The sequence below is a fragment of the Argentina silus genome (assembly GCF_951799395.1).
Source record: "Argentina silus genome assembly, chromosome: 14".
Taxonomy (NCBI): Eukaryota; Metazoa; Chordata; class Actinopteri; order Argentiniformes; family Argentinidae; genus Argentina; species Argentina silus.
In genome coordinates, this window is record NC_139668.1 from 10,619,817 (window position 1) to 10,639,955 (window position 20,139).

Genomic DNA, 20,139 nt, shown 5'->3' on the forward strand with positions numbered 1-20,139 from the left:
CTTATGCTCTGATAATTTCCTGTTGACTGCATTTTCATATTGAAAGTTGAAAGTGAAACTTGAAGGCTTTGGAAAGGAATTGGGAAGAGGGTCTTAAGAATGAACAGTGAGAGTTACAAAACAATACTATTACATTGCAACACAGATTTATTTTTTCTACTGGGAGACTGGACAACACAACTGATAGTGGCAAACTTGTCGTGGTCCTTATATGGTGATCTATTGTTCAAATGAAGCGAGTACATGTATAATATTTGGATTCGCACCTTGAGTTTAGCCCCTCAATTCATTCAACTACACAAATCCCAACTGTTTGCCAGTGAATTAAACGTTTTAGTTTTAACTCAAGATTAGTCAGTTTTATCTCATTTCAAATAATTGTGACACCAATGAAAGTAGCTAATGGCCATATGCAGGCCTATAGTACATACAATATGAAACTCAGTGATAAATGATCAGCCACCTTTGAGTATATTCAGCTAACTAATGGGAGTGACTCAGGTACAAACAAAAGTTTTACATTTTGTTAGCATTGGCTAAAGTCAGTAATAGCCATTTAAACAACTCTTAACCATGGGTTACAGCTTCTACTGGCCCATAGACTCAAGGTGAGGAACCATCTGACTAAGGTGTCAAATAGTGAAAGAAATTTACTCCGCGCTATATAAGACCATGTGCACAATGAGATGTAGATGAGATGCATTAATGACAAGACCAATTCTTAAAAATTCTCTCAATCTGAATTTTATTGTTGATATTGTTGGAATCCATCAATTACCTGCAGGGGTGTGAAGGTTCTAAACCAAATATTAGCGGAGGATGGTAGCACACGTTTTACAAAATTCTATATTCCATGCTCCTTCTACATGTCCATTACCTAGCACATTGTGGCCAAGATCCTCTGAAGACTATTACTCATCTTATGAATGATCCTAACCAACAGTCCTGGTATTAATTGGATGTAAACCATTACGAGAAACCTACCTACATTTCCTTTAACTATAGTCTGTCAATTCTGAACAGACTTGAGAAAACCCTGTTGGGTGTTGTAAAATCTCCCAGACAGACAATAACATTTCTTACTATGATTTATTTCAAAGAGTGAGTTAGCCACTGACACACATGCTGTTAGTCTTCAGACAGATTCAGTGAGCCATGGCATACAGAGGCTTCCCCCCCCCCTCCAGGTAGCCACTGGGGATCCATCAGAAAAAGAAGAAAAAGCCTAGACAAAAAAAAAATTACCGTGACTTCATAGGAGGCAGGCAGTGGTCACCCCGTGTACACTCCCACCCCGTGTACACTCCCACCCCCTGAAAGTCCGCTCCAGTCCAGTCGAGTCTCCACCAAGCCATACAGAGTCGGACAGTCCTATGAGTTTACACTGGGTAACATAAACATTGTGTGATTCCCACAGAGCACAACTACATAAGTCAAACTGCCATGGAAAGGGTTAAGTCAATTTCAAGACCAGATATTCTGAACAGTTAACAAGATGGAGAACTGGATTAACACTTTCATTCCCTTTGCGCCGGTGAGGCTAACACTCCACTAGGAAGAAGAGAAAAGTCCGCTCCGTGGGGGCGATGATGCATTAGTGGCTTTGAGGGGGAGGGGTGTTGGCGCTCACTGACAAAACCAGCCTGGTCCCTACAGTTAGTAGAGTGCGAGAGACTGAGGTTGGAGGAGGATGGGAGGAGCCAGGGCCAGGCTGCAGAGAAGTCCATACACTCACACGCTACAGATCAGAGCTGGAAGAGAAGGGGGAGGGGGGTGAGGTGACCTAGGGAAGGATATCCAGGAGCTAGATGTTTATACATGGTCTTGCTTTTCAAGGGGGTTAAGGCGGCTCAAGCAGTGTTGAGGAGGTCCTGGATGGCCTTCTGCTGCGTCTCATTCAGTGTTGATACACACTGCGTCCACAGTCCTCCAGAGACCTGGAGGCAAATAAATAGACATTACCACACTGCATACTAACATTTCCATGCAAGTGTTAACTCGATTCACCATAGTGCTTAAGATCAACCTTTGTAGGTTAAGTAAGTGCCAAGGATCAGTCTTCAATGTTTCATACAATTTGATAAATCCAATATTTGAGAAGCACAGAATCTTATTTCTGGAAAAGGTTAAAGTGTGATTTCAGCAAGGAGTTAAAGAACCCACCCTTCAGAGGGGTGAAAATCATTGTGCGTCACATGGTATTCTCAATCGTCTCAATCTGAACATTTCAGGTAAGTCAATACTACTGAATATGCAAGACAGGGTGCTGCAACGACCATCAAATGGACATCTAAGATAAGGATTTTGACTGTTCTAAAAATCTGTTGGGTTTTTTTGCACAAATTGCTAAATTTCAGACAGATGTTTGAATATTGTTACTTACAATATGGATTTTCTGCCTAAAATGTTTGATTTTCATTTCAACCTTGGAAAAAGCAAATATGGGTGCTAACCTGTACTTGACGGATGACATTTGCCAACCGCTTGCTGCACGCGTCTTCACTTTTAACAGACTCATTGGCAACCCCATCGGCAATGATTAGGAATATCTTGGGAAGATTTGAGTTGTCTGGTCCGAGGACAATAGGATTGTTGCTGTTGGGAGGGGGAAGAGATTAAAAAAAGGATTAGAACCCAAAACACTGAAGTGATTTCAATGGGATGTCTAAGGGAAGTCAAAGGTTGAATCTGTAGTGCATTATCTACCTTTCGATAAGGTCACATAGGAAGTCAAAGGTGTGAACGGCTTCCTCTTTGTCTTCGTTGAGGGGCAGCCAGGACAGCCAGTGCGGCAGGATTTCGTTGACGTTGGCACACTCAGGCCTGTACCTCATGACCTTACCCACGGCGGAGATGCAGTTCTCTGTGGCATTGACGTTCTCCTTGACCCTGGCATCTGCTGCCTGGATCACACCAACCAAGAGAGGGATGGCCTCTGGAAAGAGGTGGCAGCAGTGAGGAGAAGCACACATACACCTAGAAGGACACGCTTTGACGCTAGCAATGCTAGTGACAAATGTGATTTTATTACAAGCAATACAGTTCTTCATTGATGGACTGCAATCAGAACTTAACTGCTGGCACAATGACTCCTACTTTACGTAGTGGACAGTTACCAAATGAGTGAGCCCACGTCACGGTGACAGAGGTCACAGTACTTTCAAAATCTCAAACGTCCGCAGTACCTGTGCAGAAGGGTCTATAATTCTCTCCTCCGTACTGGGCCATGACTCCAACACCATAGGCTGCAGCCTGTCGCACCTCCGGGCTGGTGTCACACAGGGACTGGAGCATGGGCTGGAGGAAGACCTCTGCATATTTGAAGGAGGAGGGGCTGCAATGCTCAACCACGTCGTCAAAGATGCACAGTCCCCACTGTCTGTCTGCCCAGGGCCTGTTCGGACACTGTGTCACCACACAGGGGAGGAGCAAGAGGTACAAAGTCAGCCAAACTAAGAAACTGTAGAGTGTTTCCCTCCCTCTGAAGTGAGATTGAGAGACCAGTACAAATACAGTATCTATGAGTGCATATAGCTTGATATATCTGTTGACTATATTGGGCCGATGCAACGATACTTACTATGAGATTGACGATGAGCTGTAGGAGCTGCTCAAACCACGGCAGCACTTTCTCTTTGTAACTGCTGAATACAGAGTGCAAAATATCTGACACTTTGGTCAGTATGTACACATCGTTTTCATCCTGCAGAAAACACACAAGACAACCACATGGTAGGAAACACAGCCAGAGATGGGACAAAAAGGTCACTCATGCAGATCAAAGCAAGCAAGAAAAAAACAAGTCAATGTAGTACTGCCCAAGTCTGGGGCTGACTTTAGCTTGTATTCAGATCCAACACAGATTTGAAGTTTACATCACGCACAGACTAATTATAAGAAATGACATGAGAAGCACACATTCTGAAAGGCTTACCTCATCTTGTAACGTTTCCTCGACCTGCTCATCATAGTCTTCATCCTGTCGCTTGGCTGAGGAAGAAGGTAGTAAGTACGATGGTCAGGATTTACAAGGATGGGTATTCCATATCAACTCAGGACAGCAACTCAAGCTTGGGTAACATGCATTGACACTTACTCTGTCTTAGCTCCTGGTTCTTAAAGTGCTCCTCCAGTTTCCCTTTCAGGATGCCTCCCAGCTCCTCAAAATGCTCGTTGTTCAGGCAGCCGTCTCCCATAAGCTCAATGCACTAGAAGAATAACAGAGTCAGCATAGACAGAGACAAGATTTTGATATTTATTATATATTAACATGGTATATCTTTATATATCTTTCCATGAGAAAAACTGTCCCTCCTTGTGTGTGTGTGTGTGTGTGGGGGGGGGGGGCGGTTACCTTTGCGAATGAATGCATGATTTCTGATAGGACATCGGAGTCTGGCTCTGTACCGATGGACTTGATGAGGGCGTCACACATGAAGTGCCACATCTGGGTGAGGTACTCTGGGCCTCGCACCCGTGCACACTCCAGCAGCAGGGGCATGGACTCTGCTGCCGCCACACGCACACGTGGTGCAGTCAAGGACCATAGTGTAAGCCAATAGACATACAATCATACACACAGTCAGTGATGAGTTAAAGGCAATGGCAAGTTTAACATAACCGTTTACTTTAAAAATAAGTAACTACTATAACCCTCAGCGGTAACAGACCCCCTATAGGTACCACACAGGGTTCAAAGTTAAACACATCAATCGCTCCACAGAAGGATATCATCATGGAAGTAGAACTTGAGCAGAGGCACCATCAGCTTCACCACTTGCTCTGTGTACTCCACGAAACCCTCCTTCAGCTCTTTGGCATAGCACACCTGGTGAACAAAAGGAACAAAATATGTTCAGGCAACGCAGAGACCTGCCTTAGTAGCCTCATAGAATGCAAAACAAAGCTTTCAAGAGTCAATCTCTGTTTAAGGAATAGAGCAAATGGGGGCATTTTCACCGGAAATTCAATGTCCCCAAGTCACTCCCCTGAATTCATAGAGATGCCCGAGACTCCAAACAGAGACGTCAGTGACTGAGCTAGCCCTATGCCTGTCTTGTCTCCCAGTGCCAGTCTCACCAGCATCTGACAGGCGGTGGCCTTCTCCTCCAGGCCGGCCGTCTTGATGCCAAAGCTCTGCTGGTCGCCCAGGTTGACAAACTCCCAGCCGTCATCCTCTGACATGTTCTCCATGTCCTGGGCTGGGGAGCAACAAGCACAGACAACAGGGGATTATCCACATGCCGTAAGGAGTAGACAGCCTCCTCCTCACTCAGCTGCAGAACAGCTTCCTTTGTTAGCTACTGTAACTAGTAAGGTTTACAACGTGATGTGGTTGAACCACACCTGTAAGGAATCACGTCAGCTCTATTAGCAACACTTCTACCTGCAACATTCAGCATGTTGCACCCTCCAGAATGAGGCCCTGGGTTCTAGCAGAACTTACTGTCCAGGAGCGCGACCTCTGGCTTGATGGAGGCGGTCTTCATGAGGGGACCCATGACCACAGGGAGGTACTGCTGGAACTCCTTCCCCAGGATCTTACACATCCTGGCCCAGGCCGAGATCATGTAGGAAATCTACAATACACACACACGTCAGGTTTACTATTCATTAATGCACTGAATGAGATCCACACACACACACCAATAGTTCATGTCAAACCCCTTCCTTACCTGTGGGTCATCATCCTCCAGGTCGTTGAAGTCTGTCTGGGTCTTCAGGAGCAGCTGCATCACAGCTGAGGCATCAGGCATGAACTGAGAAAGCGGAAGAACACCGATGTCAGTGCCTTATCCATTGATGCTTACAAAATGCAGCCATGTGTAACTTATTAACCTACTAACTGTACGCATTCAATGCACACCGAGGGGTGCGTGACAACATCTCACAATATTTAAGCAGAATGTGTGTGTACCTTCTCCTTGCCCACGGCCAAGCCGATGAGACTGATGCATTCGATGGTCTTCCCCCGGAGCAGCCGCAGCTCCTTCTGCACAGCATTCTCCACGATGTGTTTGAGCGAGGGCATGAACAGGTCGTAGTAGGGCACAAACTTCTCCTCTGCTGTGTCGGCCACCGATGCGATAGATGTCACCACCTGCTCCAGCACCAGCTTGGTGCCCTTCTGGATCAGCTGGAGACAGATGAAGGGGAGCATTAATGCTAGTTACCTCAATACACTAGCACCAGACCTGGGTGAAATCAATACATGTCGGATACTTTCAAATACTTGCCCGGCACATGTACGTGAAAACACCACACTCAATCAGGCATACCTTTGTTATTTTTCAGATATTTGGCAGGTCTTCACACACACTACACACACACACACACCTCCTGTAGCTTGGCCACCATGATGACATGTAGGTGCTGGACCAGGCTGTCCAGGTAGGGGATGAGCAGAGACTTGGGGCAGTCCTCTGTGAAGTTGATGAGGGCAGCGGCAGCATGGGCCTGAACTCGTGGGTTAGTCTGGTCCTCCATGGTCTGCAGCAGGGCCGAAATTACCTGCAGGGTGGGGCACACAAACCAAGACTCAATATAAGGTATTCTAGGCTGATGGGAGGAATTGAGAACAACATAAAATGGTGTAGGCTCAGAGACAGTTTTATGATATGTTATAAAGAAATTGACTGAATAAAATCAATGAATCTCAGACCAGCATCAAATACTTTAAGGTAAAGCAATATATGTCGCGTGTGACTTAGCACTTTCGGGACTGTTGGAATTGGTTCCACTGTAGAATAGGCAAACTCAAAATCAAGTGTATTTGACTTCTGGAGTTTGTATTTGTTGAAATACAAAATTAAGTATTTGACTTCTGGAGTGAAATTGCATCAAGCTTGTGATATTATAAATGGGTATGGTATGTTGGTGTGGCAAAGGGCAATAGTACAATACCTTGTCGTGGAATTTCTTTTGGAAGGTGGGGGCGAAATCGGTGGCCATCTGTCCAATTGCGTTGCATGCCGCATAGCGAACTCGGGGATGCTGGAAAAAGTGGCAAGAGGTCAACACCACCATATGACACTGTAGAGAAAAATCAAAGTATCGGCCAAAGAGGTGGGCGCGTGCAACTCACTGGGTCCTGACAGAAGAGCAAGACAAAGCTGACGATCTCGTTAAGAATGGACTCCATCTGCTGATGGCAGCCCTCCCCTATGGCCGACAGAGCCATAAGGCCAGCGTGGCGGTACTTCCAGTCAGCTGTGGACACAAACACAAGAGTCACATGGAGTCCAGATGCCTCGTCACATAACAAAACATACATGGGAGATCTAAACATGATGTGAGGCGAGTTGTTTTTATCTGGCATCCGAGGGAGTCTTGTCCTGTTGTCATGAATGTTTGGCGTGTACTGCATTTTGGGTGTGTCCACTCACGGTTCTGCAGCATCTGCATGATGTGTTGTTTGATCATGGGGAGCATAATTTTGCCACCCAGCCCACAGGCAATTCTGTCCAGGGCACTCTCTCCTGCAACTGCATTACTGTGGTAAAGAAAATGAGAAGAAAAAAAAAGGACCATTACTTGTTGTGGGCCACATTGTGTGATTCATTAATGATCTTTGTCGTTAAAATTACTGAGTATCAGATTGTGTCTCGTCAGTATAAAAGTTTTCCTGTGGACGATGTTGGACATACCTGTCAAAGTCATCATCCTCCAGCTCATCAGCCATGGCCCACTCCTCATCCTCCTCCAGATCCACCATCATGGCCAGCATCTGAGGAACTGCACATAGGCAAACACAGAAAGATGGCATTAGCACATCTAGGAATCTACATTACACTAGTCTATATTTTCGAGATTTACACCAGATGAATGAGTCTGGGAAAGTAGGTGCCAGAGAGAAGCCTTCATGCCAGCCTCTGCGTCCCGGCTCCCGTGAAGAAATGAAAGTTTTTGTTAGTTAACAAAAACTTGTGAAAAAGCTATTAAATTGAGCCATCGGTGTACATTCAATAGAAGTCCCTGAAAGAGCCAGTGAATTAGGCATTGCATAAACTGCCCTGCAGCTCAAGGACTTAAAACACTTTCCTTTTTCATCTATGGACCAGCAACCATTTGCCTCTGTATGGGAATTGAAATGCAATCTTTTCTGGGTTCATCAGAATGCCAACATGACAGGCCCTACAACTGACCGCTCTGAGCCACAATGGCCGTGTGTTTTCTCAGCATGGCAGCAGCGGTCTCCGACAGCGTCACAATCACCTCCAGGGCCAACTGTCTCTGCATATTCGTCAGGTTGGTGTCTGCGCAGAGCTGAGGTAGACAAAAAAACACAAACAGAGAAAATTAAGGCAAGTGCAAGACGTTCTACATACAGGCCTGTCAAAGTGGGTACCATCAATGTTTGTCGTAGTGCCAGTACAATTTGAGTTTGGCAATGGTTGAATTTAGATACAGCATACATATATCGACCTAAGCATTTGCCTTCCTTTCAGAGTGTCAAATTTCTCATTTTACTCAAAATAGCCATTTGGCCATGTCAATGAATCATGACCACAGCCTCCGGGTTTGACTTGAGTACAAAATAGACCAAGAGTATGTCGTTAAACAGCTAGGTAAACCATGTAGGCCCTGGGGTAGTAGCTCCTCTCACCTTCAGGCTGAGCTGCAGGGTGGCCTCCAAGTTGGGGCGCAGGTACTTGGGTGCCGTGTCGGCAATCTCCACCAGTGACTTCAGCACTGAGTCATCTGCCTGGTAGCACGACTCGTTGACCGCCTGCAGACACAGTCACAGCCAGTTACACCACCGTAAGGGGGACATCCGATTAAGCCAATATTAACAGATGCAAGGCTCCATCTTAAGTGATATTTTGCATCCCATTTGTATACTTCCCCACATGGCTTTGAAGTCATAGGGTGGGTCTAAGCATGTGCTCCGACACCAATCCATACCCCACCTACATGCAGTTTTGATCCAAGTGCTTCAATTACACATTATGTCATACTGTAAGGGTATCAACAGGACACCTCTATTCTTGATTTACATGAGGAACCAGTTCCCCAGTTGTGGGGTACTCCCTCACCTGCAGAATGCCAGGCAGCAGGTCAGAGAAGTGCTTCAGCAGGGCCGTGTTGCCCTCGTTGGACAGCACGAAGGAGGCTGCTGCACGGGCCGCCAAAGTGCGGATCTGGAGGATGACAGGGATATGAATGAGGTGCAGGATGAGTAGGAGATGCAGTTGAATCAGGGTTTCCGGTTGAAAAATAACTTACCGGACATCCATATGCATTGGATGTTTAATGTAATCTTTCAACACATTGTCAGAATACATTTGTTCAAAGCGCCTCCTTCATGGAGGCCTTCTTTAGAGGTAGGCCTAAGCAGAAAGTTGGGCTAACTTAAAATTATAAAATGTAGGCTACAGTCAGTCTGTAGGTCTAGACTCATTAAATTAGCCTTTATTGTTTATCACTTGTGTAGGGACAACAACCGGACCCACCGTGTGTCTTGGCAGGCAAACATTTTATTTATTGGCTTTTAATTACTTTTATTGGCCAAAAGCCGGCTATTACAGGCTAACGGAAACAGTGTCGACTGGCGAGAGTCTCTCTCAACAAATCTAATTTATAGCTAGTCCAAACCAAAAATGAATAGTGGACTATTAAATAAACGTCTTTGTTTGTAGAGTTTTTATCTATATTATCTATTATTTATAAAGTGCTGCTTTTTAACTTGCAAATATGCAAGCCATGTAAAGCCAATTAAGATACCATTTACAAATCATTTGTGTGGGAAGGAAGGAACGGTGAAGTGTTTCTCCCCTGCTGAACATGCATCTGCCATGGCTGAGGCCCTCACCTGTGGGTTATCCTGGTCCTGCATGCACTGCACCAGCATGCGCTTGATCACATCCATGTAATGTTGCTGCTGGTTGCCAAAGATCCCTGGGAAGTTCCTGGACAGGACAAGAATCACAGTATAAGTTTTACTGCCTGTTCAGTTATGACAAAGCCTTTACTACAGTTGAACACAGGAAAAGGCATGTTAAGTCTGCTCAGAGGAGATCGAGGGGTTGAATGTTTCTCACCAGAATATGTGTAGGGCAGCCTCTCGCAGGCCCACGTTGTCGGAGTTGACAGAGTCAAACAGGAACTTCAGCAGCTCTGGCCACTGGTTGTTTCCATCATCATCTAACAGTGAAGCATTGATACAAATGGCTCAGTCAAGTATACCAAAATCTGAGTTTCCAACTAAAGCCAAGTAGTGAAAAAGTGACCAACAGTTAAGTCTTTGGCCGTACTCGAGACAGGTACTTACCAATGAGATTGCGAGAGAGCTCTGCAGCAATGTCGCAAACCTTCTTGCGGATATTGGGCGAGGTCTCGGACTGGATGCTGGTCAGCAGCTCTGTCTTGATGACTGTCTGCATGTCCAACGTCAGGCCGGGGTAAATCTCCTCGAAGGAGGATGACAGTAGCCGCCGCAACAGCACAGCGGCCATCTGCTTAACCTGGGTGAGAGTGGACACATTTCACTGTTACACCATCATCTCCAAAAATGTTAAGCATTATGAGAATGCATCTGTTTCACCGCAACATAGCTATGCCTTTGTTTGGCCCTCCCTTTCCCACACGGGACATAACCTGCAGGTCCTGTTATCGATTAAATTCACATACATAATCTTCATTCAAGGTAAAATGTTTAATCAAATCCCAAATTCCCCTCATTTCCCAAAGTGAATATTGTTGCGTGAGTGAGACTTGAGTCTGACATGAGACCAGGTTCTGGTGATTAATTCAGAGGCAAAAGATGGTTGTTTAAACAAATCAAAACATTCCAAGTAGGCAGAGGTATGCCCTCTCTTTGGGTTGAGTGCCCTGCTCCCATTTCATAGCTCTAAAAATATCGGCCACCAGGAGGGGGCCATTGAGAGGGCCAGCGGATGCTGGTTGAACACAACCTGCCAAAATGTCAAGAGCATGACTCATGCAAACATTACTGTCAGAAAGTCTGGAGGTGACAACTGCTCTAGGATGTGCCAAACCAGGGATGTCTGTAATACTTTTACACATCTATGTTAAGCATGCTAGGCCTCTAATAAAAATAAGATCAGGGATATGCAGGTGCTTCTGCCTCATTACTTACAGAATCATTGAGAGCTTGAGCCATTGCAATGACTAGGAAACTCTTTACACCCTAAAGAACAATCGCTCCTCTCCAATACTGAGCACAAGTGAATCCAAGCCCAAAAATGTCTTTAAATGGTTAATTCATTAAGTAAGGCAGGACATCTTTTGAAACAGTGGTGGTGCTACATGAACCTGTATCCAATATGAACGGGGCTTTCGGTTTTCTATTTGAAAACCTCTGGTTTCTGCCAAATGCATTGTGAAATATTCCACAAAATTGCTTATGTTACACTAGGGGCAACCCTTTTTATACAAGAGTACAGCGGGCAAAACTATATATAAATATCACTGTTAAATTGCTGCTTTTGAATGTGTGGGCGTGATGCCAGACATAGAAACAGAATTTAGCTAAAGAAATCCAGAAACTTGACTCCTTTCCATTCAAAATGTTCTGGGCATTCATGAATTCTCCATGAAGACATAGGGCTTGTATTTGAGAGCTTACATACCTCCTCAACGGCAGATGCATCTCTGATGGCCTGCAGCAAAAATGTGATCTTGGTCGGACCCGGGATGGTGTCATAAGCCTCCTGAAAGGGAATGAATGGTGTCATTTAAGAGGAAACATCATACTTTCCCGAAAGCCGCTTGACAGATCATTGGAGGTGTGTGTGAGAAAGAAAATCAACAATTGCGCAAAGTGAAGCCAACCAAATGCTTGTCATCATGATTCAAGTTGAGCATCATGCAATAGTTGGCTGAAACACATGACTGGTCCTCTAAGCTATGCTAGGAATGTGAGGGCAGAACACTTTGTGACGTTGTGGGGTTTCTCCAGCTGCAGCCTGAGAATAAGGAATCCCAGGGTGTAGGCTGGAGCCACATGTTCACAGTTAGACATGTCTCATATCCTACCGGTGAGTTAAAATGTTACTGCTCAACACAGCATGCCTCCATTGTAAAATAATTGACTATAGTCGGTTCAACCCTCTCTGGGTGTGATTTAGAGGCAGCATCTAGAGGTGTCATAATACATTCTCTGAATTCTTTCTTGACAGATTAAACAACCAACACACACCCCGAAAAAGATGCACAACATAAGTTGCATTTCATTATAGTTGGCATGTTTGGATTACTAAATGCCAAGTCAGAAATGCTATGAACAGTCAGCTAATAAATTATTAAATTGTCTAGATCTGGCAGTATGACACACCCTGACCGCCACAATGTCTAAAACGGCCTAAATCCTTAGTCTATAAAAGTAGATGGCTGGTTCCCTTCTGTGGATTTCAAATTCCTGCCTAGGCAGTAGGATAGTCCCTGGACATCATGTCAGCCAGTGCGTGACTAAAGAATTCCGATGAGCTTATTCATCGCGGCAGACACTCATTGTCTTTTAGAAAGGAAAGTGCTGACCACTGGTGGGGGATGAGTGTGATAAGATTCAACACCCGCATCTGATGTCAGGTCCTGATGGAGAGGCGTTCAAAACAATGCCGTACGGATTCCTAGCTCGGCTTTCGCACGGATACGTGTAATCAGTGAGAAAAAGAGAATTAGCCAGCTAGACAAATCCCCTCGGACTCTTCCGTCCAGTGTCAGTGAAAGTGTCACGCGATGCTGTCCGTGAAGATTAGCGAGTTTCTGTACAGTTATGGCTAGCTGTGTGGATTACATACATGCTACCAGGCGTGCTCTCGAGTCATATGGTTGGAACGTTACAATTTCCCAAATAACAAGTGACAGTCTGTGAGATGACTGTTCGCTACATGGCTAGCCTGCAGACCGGCTGCCCATCTTGAGTAGTTGTGGGCCGCTTCTTGTGACTGTAGCTCTGCAAAATGATTGAGACAGTTTAAATTTCATTTCAGCCAGCGCAACAACCAACTGCATTGGGAGGTCTCCTCAAAGCTCTGTCAAAAAAAGCACAATATAGCTTCAATAACTTGTTATCTAGCTGGTGAACGCATCAAAATGTATGGAGTCCTGAGTGCTAGCTAGCTACTCGCTGACTTTAGGTGGCCAACGTGATGATAATGCTAATAAATTGAACTGGCGCACAAGCAATGATGTCGCAAGCTTAGATGAGGCCTTTAGTTGGCTAGCTTGTGTAGCTAACTAACTGACGGATTAGCTAGCCAACTAACTTTCTGAATAACCCCAAAGCAGTGTTCACTAATCGAAATATAGCCATTTCCCCAATGCTACATTTAGTTAACTAACTAGCTTAGCCGCAGCCCACCGTACACTCCGGATTCACACGTGGGCTGGGCTTAGCTTATCTGCGTTACCTAGCTAGCTAGCTCAGTCTGATAGCAACAGATACGAAGTGTTATCAACTTCAGCGCCATCGTATTCGACAGTATTTACGAACTTACCTCTGACTGTTTTCTGACGTTGTTGTCAGGGCTCATCAGGTTGCCCAGCAAGAGGTAGAATTGCTGCTGCTCCGCCATTGCAGTGAGATCCAAAAAGAGATCAGCCTAGAGGGAAGGCGGAAAAGTAAACCGGCAGACGTTGCGACCCCTCGCACGGGACACAATAAGCAAAAGGTTTTGATTGGCCTGTATTATTAACTCAACCTTCCGTAGATTGGTAGAATCTACAGGGATAAACGTACCCGATTGGCACACAAAATTATGCACAAAACATTGGCTGAAATAAGTGGCTAATGGTGAATGCGCCGTTCTTATTGGACAGAGGATTGCGGCGCGCCGGCGCGTAAAGTAAAATGGGAGGAAAGCGAGCTGTATCGATGATGTCATTACAAAATATTGCGAAAGCGCGGGAGAGCAAGCAGAGTGGGCGCCACACGCACCCCAAAATTGATTGGTAACCGCCTATCTGTACGCTCATTATGCAATGTTCAGCAACATTCCACGAAAGCAGCATTACTAGTCTACTTATAATTTTTGGAATTTTTAGAATAGGCCTATCATTTGTTGACAAAGTCTCCGAGTCCTACACCAAAAACAAACATTGAAGCAATAAAATCATGGTATCTTAAGTAAAGTCAATTTCATTGCAGTAGTGACTATCTTTCATATTCTTCCCAATAAAAGAGTGGGCCTAGTCCTATATTTAAGTTGCCTATATTTGAAATTATTGGAGATGGTGAGGCTGTAGGCTACGGTCACACTGTCAGAGTGGGCAACAACACAAACATACACTGATTTATTTGATTCAATGAGAACAACAGTAGCTAGGCTACTTTTTCTTTTTAGACCTAGTATGGAGCTGTTGGCCTTCACATCATGTTAGCAAGTCTCTTATGCAAAACGAAATAAAGCCAAACTATGGAGATAATTTTAATTATCATCACGTCATATGTTAGGCTTAAACTAGATAATATGAGGTTTATATGTTTGATGTACTGTAGTGACACATTCTATATAAACTAGTCTTGTAACACATTGTTCAGTTGACTGAACAATACAGCACACAGATAAAGAACTATAACACAGTCATATAACCACTTTTTCATCTCGGTAAATCACTGTTACAGACTAAAATACATGTTTAAATACATGCATTTGCATTTCACAATGCAATTCACATATCCCTTTTGATATGATTGTCTTGTCATTGCATACAAGACTTTGCACTACAACTTAATCGAGCTGCTGGATGATAACTCGATTTGGTAGGCCTATATACAATGCACTGCTTTAAGGTTTATGGATTATGGGAGCTACTGAATGACACAGGAATTAATGCTTCTAAAGAATAACTATATAGCATGGCAAAATTCTTTGTAAGCATTGTATCCAAAATTACTTTTATTAGTTTTTTCACTCAAATTGCATTAAACAATAATTACTACTTGTGAAATATGGCTTTACTGTAATGATCATACCCTTAAATTCGATACCATGATTTAGCACTTTAAAAAGATCAATTTTGAAAAATGCATCATGTGTATTTTGCTGTTGGATTAACTGATTGTTAAACTAACTAAACAGTGAAGCAATCACTTTCTTGTGTGTTGGTAGTTAAATTAATGTTCGCATGGTATTTTGGATCAATATCCTCATGAAAATGAATGAGGACATCTTTGTGAAAACCTTTATTGACTTTTATTGTGAAAATCCTTGCCCGGAAACAATTCTTCCGCGTTTCTATAGCACTCAGCTTTAAAACGCAAAATACCTTTCTATTCTCTCGTGGCCATTTATAAAATATACTGTCGAGAAGTTTTACAAATTCTTCTCTCACCCGAATTGTCCTATTGAATTCTCCTGACGTTTTCTATAGGCTTTCTCTCGGATCCCAGAATCTCATATTTCGATCTCTCTCCATTTGAATGGAGAGTCTGATTTAGAGAGACTACTATAGACTAGGATCAATGACCCAAAATCATAGTCAGAAGAAGCGCCCTGGTGTAGGAGTCGGGGTGCTTGTCACAGATACGGCCAACCCAAACTGCATTCTCCTTGGCAAGCGGAAAAGTGAAATGGGGAAAGGAACTTTTCAACTACCGGGTGGCCACCTCGAATTTGGGTAAGTACAGCTAGCTTATGATTACATTTAACCCATTTTTAACAATATGTTCCTTGCCTAGCCTAGCCTTCATCATAATAATTGTGACTTTTAAATAGGCTACCTCAATGAGAATAACGTATTTTATCATAACTAAAGCAAAACCTATTACTCCATTGTTTATGTTTTTGTTGTCATATGAGACTTGGTAAACAAATGATGTTTCACACCATGATGCTGCTTTCATGGAATTTCAGTGCTATTTGCATTTGAAAATGTATTTGTTTACGTTTCGTTGGTGCATGTGTGCATAAATCACGTTGGGGCTTTCATTTGATGCATTTGTGATAGGCTTTGATATGTTTGCCAGTTGTTGAATTTCTTTTAATTTCCAGAGAGACGTGGGAAGAATGTGCACACAGAGAAGTGATGGAGGAGGCAGGAGTGCGATTGAAAAACGTCTGTTTCGCGTCTGTGGTGAATTCCATTCAACTTGAAGAACAATATCATTATGTTACTATTATCATGCAAGGTGAACTGGACAGGAGCCACCCTGCAGAGCCTGTTAACCTTGAGCCAGAGAAGAACGAAAGTGAGAAAGCAACTCTAACATTCTCTCTTCCCAGTTACTTATAGTTGCTAATTCCAATGATAATCTTTGCAGTGGTAATACGTTTTCTCTTTGACATGTGAATGTTGTATGTTTGTTGTGGAGTTCTTATATTGTTGTCTTTTTCCCCAGGTTGGGCATGGACTCAGTGGGACCAGTTCCCTTCAGAGGAGAAGCTCTTCCTCCCATTGGCCTGCCTGAGGCAACAGGGCTTCCAACCGTTCAGAGACACTAAAGCTGGGGCAACCGCCCAGTGAAATAAAATTGTGTTTTTTTCTGTACTGTCTTGACAGAGGAGGGGGTGCAGAACACTCACAGGAATGTGTGTGTGTGTGTGTGTGTGTGTGTGTGTGTGTGTGTGTGTGTGTGTGTGTGTGTGTGTGTGTGTGTGTGTGTGTGTGTGTGTGTGTGCGCGTGCGTGCGTGTGCGCGTGCGTGCGTGTGCTCGATTACATGTAGTCCGTTACTACCCAGCCCTGACTGTACTGTATACCTATGTTGTGACAGAGACAGGAAATTGAAACCATTTGGAGTATATTTTTATCACTGAAATGTTCATTCAAAATATACATCAACTATCAACCGGTATGTTTTATCAATATAAAAAGTTATATTTAGTAGATTAGCCTACAGTGTATGAACACTTTTTACAGCAACCGGTGGTTATAACCACCTCTCACTCTCCCAAGTGTAGACGAAGACTAAACAGAATGGAGGAAACTAGGAGGCTTTCTAATAATAAAATGAAAGAGAGAAGTTAAGGAGAAACAACTGAAATTCACCCACAGCCATAGCCCCTGACAACTGCAGTTCTCCCATCTCACAGCAGGGTGGAGCTAGTGACACTCGCTGCCAGAAGTGCGGTCCACAGTGTTGCAGTGGCCGCTGAGTTGCGGAAGGTCTTATCGTGGATGTAGGTAATGATGGATTTTGCCCCGGCGTATGCCTCCTCGCATGTGGGCTGGATCTGCTCCTCGGGGAGCTTGAAGCCATAGGTGCCCTTGTCCCTCAGCTCGAATGTGAAGGATAATGGGATACCAATCATCCTGGCCCAGTCACGCGACGAGCCCGAGTTCGCATCTGAAGATAGAAAGAGATATAATTTGATTCGATTAATAATAATAGTAATAATAATAATAATAATAATACTAATAATAAATAAAAAAATATTTTTTATTCACATATCTGGTAAGGAGTCTATGGACAAGGATAGACGTCAATTCACAATTTGGTTCTGTTAATCTGGGCACTGTCACTAACCACTAACCGCATTTTTAACCAAAAAGTCGGACCCTAAATTAAACATGTTTGAAATCTCATGCCAAGATCATCTCAAAGTCATTTAAATCCAGTCATTGAACCTTTTCAGAGAATTTGCCATGATTTTGGCATGACATTTAAAAAATGCTATTTTAGGATATTGAATTCCAGCAGGTGTTACTTTTCTTCAATCATTTTATAGCCCCTTGGTTGAAATACAAATACAATAATTTTGCCATCCAGTATTATTTGGCCTACTTACACAGCACTTCTGGGGAGGTCCCTACAGTGTAGTTCATCCCATGGACAGCCTGTATGGCCTTGGCTGCTGCCAGACCCACATCCCTCTGTGAAACCATCCATTAGCATTAGCCTTTAGCCATTCATGTCAAAGTTTAACAAAGCAACACAATGGTCTACTATGTGACTCTTATTAACCTCTCTGGCTCTTTTCATACCAGCTCGGCCAAGTTGGCCGCTGTGAAGTTGGGGTGTCCGTATGGCAGCAGGATCAGCTGTCCGTAGGAGTGGATGGTAAGGAAACAGAGGATGTCGTCCTTGATTTTCCCCACAAAGGTTGTGACCGCCTGGGCCTCTGACTCAGAGAGAACCTTGGTGCCACCGTATGTTTGAGAACAGGGGTCTGTTGACACCCCAATCGCTGACAAAAACAGGACAGACAAGTTAGTGTGTGTTTGCATGTGTGTTTGCGTGTGTGCGTGTCTGTGTGAGTATGTATAAGTGTGTATTTGTAAGTGTGTGTTTTGCACAATGATATAGCCCTTATCTCCTTTTTGTTGTTTATACAGACAAACTGATCTACCATAAAACAATACTCACTGCCCCAATTAGCATCGAAGTTGCGATTGAGATCTGTGCCATAGCAGGTGTTCCCTACTGGTCCAGGCGATCTGGACTTCCTCCATAGTCGAGTCTAGAACGATAAGAACCCTTAGTAACTTGGTGACATGCCCTCCACATGGGAACTATAAATTACAATGTGCTCACAGAGTCGTTTGAATCCAAGGGGGTTCAATAATCCAGTCTGAAGTTCTAGAAGTTGATACTCACTGTGTTATCAACCCAGGAGAAGACGTAACCGTCAATGTTCAGCACGGGCGTGATGTAGAAATCAAGGTTTTTCATCATCTCGTTGACCCTGGTGTCAGTTTGGTAGGTTCCCAGGATCTTTTGGTGAAAAACAAGGATAGGGACTCTCATAAATGGTATGGTTCAGTACATACAGTACACACTTCCTTGATTTAGCAGCGCTCAAACACACAAACATCTCCTTGACTAAGTACTGTAGATTGTAATGGACACACACACACACACACACACACACACACCTCTTTAACAAAGTACTGGCAGAAAGCAGGGGAGATCCATTCTCTGGCATGGATCCCACAGTCCATCCAGATAGCCTTCTTCTTCTCAGGAGAACTCAGGCCGATCTGCAAAACAACAAGCAACAGGAGATCCCTGTTGAGTCTCTTTTTCAAGTGAGCCCTGTATACAGTAAAGAGCAAATAGAAAAAACTAATCCTATAAACAACAGTATACAATAATTTGTAAGAATTGGTATGTAGAAAGTGTTTGTAAAACTGTACTAGTAACACTGTTGATTATTGGTTACAATAGAATAAGAAGCCACCACAGAGTGTAGTGAGAGGTGAAATACCTTCAATAATTTGATGCCTCTGTTCTCATAAGTCTTCCCGTACACTCTGGAAGACACAACATCTGGGTGGTCTATCTCAATCTGCTCCATCCATGAGGTGATCTATGGGGAAAGGTAATTTGTCTGTATGCAGAATAAGGATTGTGTGTGTGTGTGTGTGTGTGTGTGTGTGTGTGTGTGTGTCTCACCTCTGTCATGGTGTGGTACGTGTAATAGTCATAATTCCACTCAGCCTTTTGCACAGCGCTATGAGTTGTAACATGCACACACACACACACACACACACCAAGGAAAATTTAGTTTCAAGATTTTGTTCTGAGATGAAAAGAACATGATAAAATAATTTTCATTAATGTACAACTTGTTGATCATGAACTGCTGATCTGAATTTGGCATTGAGACTTCAGTCCATCTGTACTTGAATTGACATGCTTGAAAAACAGAAATCTGTTATATTCCTGATCTTAATTTACAACCTAATCTATTGCAAAGTCTTGTTACAGAGTCACTGTTATCAATCACAGGCCTTCTATGGAGTTATCCCTGTTAGACTCACCTGTACCTCGACCCCTCAACCCCCTGCAAAACTAGCACCAATAGAACCAAGCCCACTGAGACCAGCATCATCAACGACGTTCCTCTCTCCTCAACAGATCGTAAGTACAACTATCTCTTGCAACTCACGCTCAAAATAGTTCTTTTAGGACTTTTCATGGGACTTTATGTGAGCTCCCATCTGATAAAGATGCAATACAGGACACAGGTCACCTCTGACGCCCTGTGTCTCAGAGGTTAATGTGTAATACAGAATGGTTGTGTTACGACTCTGCCTCCATGATGCAGGTTGTCTGTTTTGCATGTGGCAAAACTGGGCATATCGCAACACAATGTGAGTCCCATCGAGGTGATAGGCCAAGCTATCACAATCTTTTGAGGAAGTTAGAGGAATTGCAAATCGACATCGCATAAATGTCAGCAGCAACAGATCACGGCCATATACATTTTGTATAGAGTGTTACCCGCAAGAC

The 20,139-nt window shown here is 43.7% G+C and overlaps 3 protein-coding genes across 3 annotated transcripts; 1 reads left to right on the forward strand and 2 right to left on the reverse strand.

Annotated features, from left to right (window-relative positions):
• Positions 1-736: 736 nt before the first annotated feature.
• On the reverse strand, positions 737-13,592 carry kpnb3 (karyopherin (importin) beta 3). The gene is made up of 26 exons (XM_083685406.1): positions 13,461-13,592; positions 11,592-11,672; positions 10,271-10,463; positions 10,041-10,143; positions 9,812-9,908; positions 9,036-9,140; positions 8,606-8,728; positions 8,145-8,265; positions 7,647-7,734; positions 7,386-7,492; positions 7,085-7,209; positions 6,904-6,993; positions 6,337-6,510; positions 5,918-6,136; positions 5,676-5,759; positions 5,447-5,579; positions 5,080-5,201; positions 4,732-4,828; positions 4,355-4,527; positions 4,097-4,208; positions 3,935-3,990; positions 3,581-3,703; positions 3,186-3,405; positions 2,707-2,935; positions 2,454-2,595; positions 737-1,937 (listed from the first exon to the last, which is right to left on the reverse strand). Exons 1-26 carry the CDS (start codon positions 13,536-13,538, stop codon positions 1,851-1,853), a joined length of 3,282 nt encoding a protein of 1,093 aa, XP_083541532.1. The 5' UTR covers positions 13,539-13,592; the 3' UTR covers positions 737-1,850.
• A 1,651-nt stretch (positions 13,593-15,243) lies between these two features.
• Positions 15,244-16,794, forward strand: nudt15 (nudix (nucleoside diphosphate linked moiety X)-type motif 15). The gene is made up of 3 exons (XM_083684658.1): positions 15,244-15,582; positions 15,957-16,153; positions 16,304-16,794. The coding sequence occupies exons 1-3, from the start codon at positions 15,428-15,430 to the stop codon at positions 16,426-16,428; spliced, it is 477 nt and encodes a 158-aa protein (XP_083540784.1). The 5' UTR covers positions 15,244-15,427; the 3' UTR covers positions 16,429-16,794.
• Positions 16,795-16,990: 196 nt separating this feature from the next.
• Positions 16,991-19,308, reverse strand: cpo (carboxypeptidase O; the record flags this gene model as incomplete). The annotated part of the gene is made up of 8 exons (XM_083685081.1): positions 16,991-17,250; positions 17,693-17,777; positions 17,889-18,091; positions 18,271-18,364; positions 18,502-18,618; positions 18,780-18,884; positions 19,112-19,213; positions 19,300-19,308. 8 exons carry the CDS (start codon positions 19,306-19,308, stop codon positions 16,991-16,993), a joined length of 975 nt encoding a protein of 324 aa, XP_083541207.1.
• Between the last annotated feature and the right edge of the window lie 831 nt (positions 19,309-20,139).